At 39.3% G+C, this 9920-nt stretch overlaps 1 protein-coding gene across 7 annotated transcripts in view; it reads right to left on the reverse strand.

Annotated features, from left to right (window-relative positions):
- The window catches only part of Ano4 (anoctamin 4), a 374740-nt gene that overhangs the window by 66910 nt on the left and 297910 nt on the right, over nt 1-9920 (reverse strand). For all 7 annotated transcript variants that reach the window (XM_021174227.2, XM_029482964.1, XM_029482962.1 and 4 more), the window contains 3 exons: nt 9282-9416; nt 8155-8251; nt 422-482 (listed from right to left, as the gene is read on the reverse strand). In XM_021174227.2, coding sequence (XP_021029886.1) covers nt 422-482; nt 8155-8251; nt 9282-9416 — 293 coding nt within the window. The remainder of the gene's footprint in view (nt 1-421; nt 483-8154; nt 8252-9281; nt 9417-9920) is intronic.

Consider the following 9920-nt stretch of genomic DNA (forward strand, 5'->3'; position numbering starts at 1 on the left):
TCACTTTGTAGACCAGGCTGGCCTCGAACTCAGAAATCCTCCTGCCTCTGCCTCCCGAGTGCTGGGATTAAAGGCGTGCGCCACCACGCCCGGCGAGAAGGCAGAACTCTTATAGGAATCAGATTATTCATAGATAGGATTCAGATGCCAAAATCTTTGGTGGCTATCTGCCACAGAACGATCCTGAGAGCCAGAGATGGAGGATAATTCTAAGGAAATTGATGAAGCTGTCAAAGAATTTAGAGGAAAATATCAGACAGATTTCTCTTGTATATTATCACTTTAAAAGTAAATTATTGACCTGCTCATTGCCATCAGAAAATCCAAGTGAATTTACTCAAGCTTTCTCATCTAGGCTTTAAGAAACATGCTAGAGGGTAGATGCGTGGGAACTCAAGCTTTATGGCTGTTATTCACTTACCCCAGACTGCCATGAACACAGCAAAGAACACAGTGGCCCCATTGTCAAAAAGGTGGGTCACCTGGGAATAACAGAATCAGATCAGTTAACTTCTCACAAACCACATTTTAACAGCTATTTTTAAAGCTGCATAGAAGTAGTTATGGTGATAGAGTGAGCATTGTAAGGATTCGTTGGTGAATATTCCCTTTGCCAATGAGTGAGAAGGGGGCTGTCTTCTGACTATGAGGCTCAGATGTGGAGAAGAGTTTATTCCCTTTACACTGGGATCATGCAATTGAAAATTTGGCAGCAGATCCAATAGGGCTACTAAGAATTCCACTTGTGAACTATAAAGACTCTTATACATCTATATGGGTATGGATATAACTATATTTAGGACTAGAAAGGAGCTTTGCTGCTGGTTTACAGGCTCTGAATTTCCCAAATACTGTTTCTAGTCGCTCATTTTTTTTTTCTTCAAAAATAGAACTAAGCGTTTGCTTCTGTAGTTTTGAGCAAATCTTTTGTGGGCTACTTTGTATTTTAGCATTATGAACACAAGAGGCAAGAACCATAACCAAATCCACTCTTACATTCATTAAAGCCTCATGTAATCACTATATGTTTATGCAGTCCTCATACCCCAAAGATGTTAGCAGTACCTTATTGCAAAACAGCCACACTCATTTTCCACCTCCAGTCTGAATCACACCAAAGTCCAATGACTGATAGTTTCATAAAGCATAGCCTTTGGGGCATTTTATGTTTGCCTAGTATATTTTACTGTCCCTGGAGAATATGCCCAGCTTAAACAGGTGTTTTCTTGCCTTAGCATGGTGCTAAGTGTTTTGCATTATTCTGAAAGTTTATGCCTTTTCTTTCCTTGAATATAAGAGAGATGGGCAGCTTTCAAATACTAAATGCCACACAAGTATCTAAATCCTATTCCTTTCATATGCCAGAAGGAGCGTCGAGGCAGAATTGGCTACCTAGTATCACAAAATCCCGAGAACTCTAGTACATGGTGCGTTCAGGATCCTTATCTTGCTCTCTGGTGAGTGTAATAGTCTGTAACACGAGGGTAGACTTTCGATTGCATTGTTGCTGTCATTCTGGGTTGCCTAGATCATTCCCACCCACAGCAGATGTCTCTTGTGCTGTTTTGAAGGAGTACCTGGATCTATAGGGCCCAGCAGAGTACCTCCTTCAGATAGGATATATAACCATTTGAAGAGACAATTTTCCGCTGTGGTTATCAGTATGAATCAGAAGAAGTAAGAAAATTGGAACTTCTAGTTCCTTGGTAAACTGATAATCTAACTCACCTGATGGTTCCCTTGGCTAACTCCCACCAAAGAAAGCAAGAGAATAGACTCCAGATATTAATAAAACACAAGAACAAAGACCTCAGGATGCTCCAAGAAGGTTGTCGGTGGTATCAAATGGATCTGTTTGGGGCAAATGTGTGTGTGGGCATGCATATCAGTATGACCGTGTACTTACTGTGTGTATGAAGGCCTAGGGTCAATGCCAGGAGACTTCCTTAGCTGTTCTCCATCTTATATGTTGAGGAAGTGCCTTTCAGTCAAACCCAGTACTTTCTGACTCAGCTAATATAGTCAGCTTGCTTAGGGGCTTCCCTTTCTGCCTCTGGCATTCTGTGATTATAGGCTGGTTGTCGTACCTGCCTAGTTTTATGTGAGTATAGGGATCCGCACTCTGGTTCTTGCACTTGCATGGCAACCATTTTACTTCTTAGTCATTTCCAAACATACACTTTCTAAAGGAGTATACACTCCAGAACAATAGAACAAAATTTGAAGCATTTTTTTTCAATGATGGGGATAAAACCCAAATCCTCATACAAGCAAATGTCATGCCTTTAAGTTTTATCCCCAGTCCAAAGACCAAGAATTTAAAATAAGAATAAAACATACTTAAGGAGGAAAGAAGAAAGGCAGAAGTCTGGAGATGCAGTCATCTTCCCATCATAGGAAGAAAACCTATCCACAGGATACATGTCCAACATGCACATGTATTGGGAAAAGACATTGAGGGTCTGGATGGCTAGGTATAGGCTGGGAGATACCTCCTGATTTTTGTTGTTGTTTGTTTGTTTTTGCAGAAAAAATATAAGCGTGTCAGTCTCTCTTTGCTTAAAACACTTGGTGGTAGGTTTCAGACTCTCACACAGGCCAAGAATGATCAGAGCCACAGCTGGCTGATAACCTAGGATCTGTTTTCCAGGGTTTCTGTATACACAAGTCCCACAAACTCACTCTTGACATTTCTAATAAATGCTTCTAAAGAAATCCTGTAGACCTCTGATTCTGTCATTCTTGGCTTTGGTATAACGTGTTTAGGGAAAACTAAACACAAAATTCAGTCTAAACATCATATGGTTCAGTAGGGCCTGGTGTAGTTTAGTAAACCAAGGCCCATGTTTACCAGTATTATTTTCTTGTGAGTAAGGATGAGTAGGTTTTACACTTCTGAGTAAAATGAGGATAATTACATCTGCCTTAAAACTGATATGCAGGTTAGAAATAACACAAGCTACCTAGCAATTATGGGAATAATGGGGAAATTAGGATTATTTTCAGGAGAATTACTGCCAACAGAAGCCCCTACGAAATTTGAATATTCTGAACTATTCATCATGATGGTTAGTTTAAGGAGTTATCAAGGATTTCCTAGAAAGAGGATTTCACTCTTCACTTTAGAAATCCTTTCATTGGCAGTAAAATGCAGAGAACACCGAAGGGAAAAACCAAACCAGACAAAAACCAAACAGCAGCACAGATTTGATGCTTTCCAAACACAGCTTCTAAAACATAAATTATTTCAATGACTTTTCAGTAAAATCACATTTCTGACAAATTCTTGACTTCTTAACTGTACATTTCCCAAGGTTGCTTTACTTAATTTGTCCTTACGTCCTGCTCTACATGCCCTCTCAAGATAGGTAGAGACACTTAGTGCTTTTTTTGGTCTCTTGTGACATACATTCAGAGTCCAAATTTTTTTAGACTCACAGCTGACGGCTGCAGCTTGGTCTCTGCCCACAGGACTCACCACCTGCAGCCCTGTAGCTATTATGGATGGGCGGGCTGTGGGCTGCCTGTCAAATGTTCTCTTGTCCTAAGAGAACAAAGCAGTGCAAAGCCAACGGAGTAATTAGATAGATCCAGGCTGCAGTAATCACAGATGTTTGATAAAATCTGCCAACCCTTTTTATATCTGGAATCTATGCAAACACATAGGCAGTGGATCTTAGGAGAAAGACTTCATCAACCTGAACTCTATAGATTTTGTTGGCATATGATACAGCCTTGAAGTTTAAAAAAAATCCTCTAGGAATTTGATGAATGTATCTAATATTTTGTTAAACTAAGACATACCAGGAGAAAGGGGAATGGGATAGCATATGATGATAATCAGTCATAGCACTATTTGGCTATCAGGACCTGTCACTGAGTAGGTCAGAGAGGTCTGGTCCTAAATACACTTAGGAACAACAAACTTAGTCCCAGAAAGGCAGCACCTATGGAAGGTCAATGGGCAGGCAGCTGACCTGGACTTGATGGTTGACAATAATGATAGAGAAAAGCCAAAAACCCACAACTGTCATTTACTGAGATCTTAGGATAGGTTTTGCCATGTCCACTTTGTAGATGAAAAGAATCAGAGAACTTTAATAACTTGTTCTTGGCAAACAAATGGTAGAGAGTAGAGTCAAATCCCAACCTGCATATGGCAGAGGTCTCCAAGAATAATGCATGGACATCTAGGTTCCTGGATTAGTCATGGAATGTCTAAAGCAGGGGTTTCAGCCTTTTCCCTTTATCAGTCTGGCAAAATCCATGCATCTGTGATTGGTAATATTGAGTGGTCAACTTGATAGGGTCTATAATTCCTTAGAACACAAGCTCTGGTCATGCCTGTGAGGAGTAATATTTTTTTAATTGGATATTTTCTTTATTTACATTTCAAATGCCTCCCCCTTTCCAGGCTCCCCTTTGGAAGTCCCTTATCCCATTCCCCCTCCTCCTGCCTCTATGAGGGTGCTCTTGATTGAGTTAATTGAGGTGGGAAGCTCTACTCTGAAAGTGGGCAGTTCCATTACCCTGAGCTTGGACTTGGATCAGAAGCTAGCTAAGCATGAGATTCATCCTCCCATACTCTCTGACTGCAGATGCAATATGCTTCCTGCTCCTGACATCATACCTTCCTAGCCATGTTGGATGCTACCTAGGAATTATTAGCCCAAATAAACTCCTCCTTGTTGAATGCTTTACTCAGAGAATTTCATCCCAGCAGCAGGAAGAACAATTAGGATTGTATGATTAATTTTTTTAAAATGTAAAATGTAAAGTCCATTGCTTCTTGGCCTTTAGGCTAAGATAATGTATAAAAATGAATTTCATTGGATTGTAAAAAGCAAAACAATACAAATCACATCAATTCTCACAATGTGTACTGTTGCTCCATATGTAATCAGTAATAAACAGAAATCACTCTGTAGTGGTAAATTGTTAACCTGTTCTGAGCTCCTGGGGGGTGTGCTTGCAGCTCTGTACCAACCCAAGAGCTCTGGTTTTATGAAAGGCATGCATATGCAACCATTATATTTAATAGCCTTTATTAGCTTAATGGTTGTGACTTCCAAACCTCCAAGGCTATCACACTCTCCCCTCCAGTATTTCTGAATTAATATTTGCTAAATCTATATTTCATCTCTGTTATCCCAGATCCAATCAGGGGAATGGCCCCTGGAGCCATTTCCCCAGATTTTTACATGTCAGCAGGCCTTTAAGTCGATCTCTCTGCTTCCTCATTATTGTGATTCTGCCCTTCTTCTTGCCTGTGTTTCCTCTTGGGAATCCTCAAAGTCCCACCTCTATCCCCCTGCCCTGCCATTTGCCATTGGCTCTTTATTGATCAGTCAAAACAAAACAAAACAAAACAAACAAACAAAAAAAAAAACCCAAAACAACTGTTGGCAGGGGCCCTTGCGAATTCCCATGTAAGCACAAATCAAAACCCCAACATCTCACCTCTTTTGTCCAATTAAAAACGTCTCTTTTCTCTCAAACATAAATTGAGCACAACCATAACAATTATGTAATTTATAAATTATGATATATAATTAACACCAGTCTATCATATTTGTCAATAAGATAAAATACTCTACCATCTATCCTGACTTAAAGATGGACTCTGTTCATCCAGCCTTTCAGACGGATCCAGTCAGAACTTCCGTCAAGCCCTGAGCCTTCTAAGCACACAGAGATGGGATAACAGATGCCAAAGCTTCTTTTCTTAAGTCTCCCAGATTTTTAATTTTTCTACCCCTACCCATCCCTTTAAAAAATGTTTGTCACCCTCTTCAGCAAGAAATTGTGGAGAGTTGTATTCCTGATCCCTTGGGTGTGGGTGTCTGGTTATGGTTATTTTATAAATTATAGATAGGGTGTCATTTTAAGGGATAATTTGGAAATTGACATCACTTGGAACAGTTAGGAAATAGATGGGATGGATTACTTATTCTTAAGCAAAGCATTATATAGCCACAGTTTTACATTGGTAAAAATCTTGATAATTGATACAAATTGAAGTTATAATTTCACATTGGTACAGAATGTATAGATTAATGCAAATTTAAGGTTTTCATTGGTATAAATGTCTTATATTGACACAAAATTTGAAATTAATATTGTTGCTCTTAGATAGGCATTGTGCCTATGCAACTCATTTAAGAATACAAACAAGGCTTAGACCCAGTCCTTCTAATATTTGCTATTACAAACTGTTTAGGATGATTAAGTAAGGCAAGTTAAGGACCAGATAGTAAACTCATCATTATATTAGATTCTGATCTAATTGTATTAATGTGCTTTCTGCAATATTCAAATGGAAATAGCTAAGAGTAGTCAAGGTTTAACAGTTCAGATATACTTCATATAGATAGTCTTCAAAAACATCAGAAATCCACAGAAAATGACATTTTGTATGAATTCATTATTAAAGATCATTTGACTAGAAATTTGTTTGCTCCTGACAGTATCCCCTTCACAGTTCAAAGAAGAAATTGTGCATCAAAACCTCCATATAGATTTGTAACTGGAAAGTTATGGCAAGGTAGTCACTGGACAAAAATTTCCTTAATTTACCTACAGACAAAAAAACACTGTCCAAGAAAGGACATATGATGCAGGATTGTTGATAGCTTAACTCTGCCAAGGCAGAGTAAACTAGTCCTTCATAGGTCCTGCTTCATTTAAGGTCTGACAGATGATCCTGGGCCAGAAAGCTGAAGATAGATACTCCAACGTTTTGAAGATAGGGGACTGTCCAGGTAGTAAGCTGTCTCTACAATTTGGTTAAGCTTTGGAAGCTGTGTTTTTGTGCTTTCTATATATTCAGGTAATATTTAACTTGTTCTTGGATTTCTTACAGGGTTGAAGACTTCAGTCTCACAACCAAACTTAAGTTGTTTAGCATTGAGGAAGATGATATAGATTTGAAAGGATGGTTCAGGTATAGAATTATAAATTCTTTAAGTCACAATATATGGTACTTTATCTAAATTGACAAATGAGATAGACTAGATGTTAATTATATACCATACTTTTTAATTGGCCTAATTGTTATGGTTGTGCTCAATTTATATCTGAGAAAAAATAGCCTTTTTATTGGACAAAGGGAATAAAATGTTGGGGGTTTGATCCTGGGCTTACGTGAGAATTCTCATGGCTGCTACAGGTCCCTGCCAACAGTTGTTTTGTTTGTTTGTTTGTTTGTTTGTTTGTTTTTTGATGGGTCAATAAAAAGCCAATGGCCAATGGCTGGGCAGGGGGACAGAGGTAGAACTTTTAGGATTCCTGGGCAAGAAATGCAGAGAGAAGGGACAGAGTCTCCATGACAGGGAATCAGAGAGATTAGACTTAAGAGCCTGCTGACATATAAGAGTCAGGGTAGTGGCGCCAGGGGCCACTCGCCTGATTGAGTGGGGGGCGGTACCAGAGATGAAATATAGATTCAGCAAACATTAACTCAGGAATATTGGAGGGGAGTGTGCGAGTTACATGGAGGTTCAGCAGTGGCCCAGACATTGAACTAGTAAGGCATGTTAAAAATAACACTGTGTGTGTGTGTGTTTCATTCATGAAGCCAGAGCTCTTGGGTGAGTGCAGAGCTATGTGCCCCACAGGGAGCATAGAATAGCATTTAAATATTTACTGATCCATCACCCAACAACAACAAAATGTAAACTGAACTTCCTCTGACTCTAACAGCTATCTTCTTTGCACCAGGCCATCATGTAGTGCCTTGTGATGCTACCTGGAGGCACATGTCCTAGATATACCACATTCAAAAAGATATTTGCCTATCATTGGGAGGAGGGGCCCTTGGTCTTGTGAAGATTATATGCAGGGGAATGCCAGGGCCAGGAAGCCGGAGTGGGTGGGTTGGGGAGCATGGTGAGGAGAGGGTATAGGGGACTTTGGAGATAGCATTTGAAATGTAAATGAAGAAAATATATAATAAAAAAAACCTAAAAAAAACCCAACAACAACAAAATCCAAAAAGATATTTGCTTTGGAATGCTGATTGCTGATGTCTCCATCTTACAACACAATCTGAGGTTCAAACGTGGGAAATAACAGAGGAATATAACCACCCAGTGTTTCCCAGGAAAGCTTACAGTAAATTCCATCCCACCAAAAATGATGTCTGTTTAGAATTACCTTGGCATAGACGCAGCTGTCTGATAGCCTCATGAATGGACAGTATTTGTCACATACAGGACACATGATGATATCTGTTGCTTGGCAGACTTCTTTACTGAAAAGGAGAATAGAGAAGGGCTTCCTCTTGATGATGCAGAATGTATTTAGATTCTTCTTCTAAAATATTGTTAGTGTCCAACTGACAATTAAAACCAATATACTCATCTTATGCCCCCAGAAGGTTTTCAGTCTTTTCTGATATTAGTGTAAACAACCCCTGCATGTATTAATATTTCGATAAATCTTATTTATAAATCTCTATTTATATATTAATAAATTAAACTTGAATTGTAACAAAAAGAGTCCTTTACACATGAATTGTAACAAAAAGAGTCCTTTACACAACATTTCACCATGTGAAGCAATTTCATACTGTTATGGAAACAGTGAGGCACCCTAAAAGCCCACCTTCATCTATGCACATGATAAAATCAATAAATTAGAAGAACAACTAAAAATGTTAAACCTTGAGGAAAACCCAAATATTATTAAAATATTACAAAAAGTAAAATATTTCTGCAGGTAAGAGACAAAGTCAGTTATTCTTAAAAGGAACATTATTGCTTAGGGTCTCTGCAGTCCAGGTGTGCAATAAGATCCCTGTGGCTACCTGAGACCAATGGGTTGATTCCCATCTAGTGACTGATCATTCTGTAGGCTTTAGTAATTGGGTGAAGAGTCTTTGTGGCTTAGGTACAGAGATTCCTCATAGAAACACAGAATCTACGAAAAGGGATTGCTAGCTATTATTCTGCACCACTAGCAGCAGGTACCAGTTTTAAGATGGGAAATAAAAACCTCAGAAAACACCTAGCAGCCACTGAATGAAGACGAGTAGTTCCATGGATAGATGCTTGCTCACAAATCTGTCTGTAATTGTAACTTTTGCTTCCATGGCAGCAAAAGACAGAAGCTGCAATGGCAAAGTAGACAAGAAATCTAGAGGACCTTTTTAACTGTTCACCACAGACTGGGAAAGTAGTGAAAAACTATATATATACATTTAAGCTATGACCACCACTAAAGTGTAAACTGTCATCTCCAAATATTTAGAAGAGGCAAGCTCACCCATGAGTTCCCCGTACCTGACTTGGCAGTGATCCAGAGTGGTGACTCCATACAAGAAGACAAACAACCCAATGAAGGCTGCAGGGAAGAGCATGCCTGTGTACCAGCCCAGCCAGGCGAAATACAGTCCAATCTTCTCTCCAAAATATCGCCTGTTTGGGACACAAAACCCTTGAAACTGCAGTGACACGTGAAGTTCAGTGTTATAACACTTTGCTCAGTTATGTCACTTAGTAGCTGGTTTTCCAGGTAAGACAGACAAGGGGAGCCAAGAGAAGAAAGAGCTATCTGTTCAACTCAAAGCTCTAAGATGAACTTTCTCCAATATTTCTTTTTATTAGGGGAGTATGATTACCCTGCCCCTGAAGGGACATAGCTATATACTAGCTTATTTTGAGACTACAGAATGGATTGGAAGGAGTCAAAGTGGGAAATGGAGCCAGGTAAGGGGCTCCTGACCTTGCCACCAACCAGATAATGAGCAAAGGCAGCTGTAAGCAGCACGAGAGACACTGGGGTCTGAAGATGCAGTCAAATTCGAGAGATAAAGAGAATGTGTTATCTACAGAACAGGAAGAATTTAAGATATAAGTTTACTAGATGCTTCACAACTCATTCTATTCAAGCCTTGGTAGACCAAAGCAGGGCCAACACAG

Source organism: Mus caroli, chromosome 10 (assembly GCF_900094665.2).
Source record: "Mus caroli chromosome 10, CAROLI_EIJ_v1.1, whole genome shotgun sequence".
NCBI classification, from domain to species: Eukaryota; Metazoa; Chordata; class Mammalia; order Rodentia; family Muridae; genus Mus; species Mus caroli.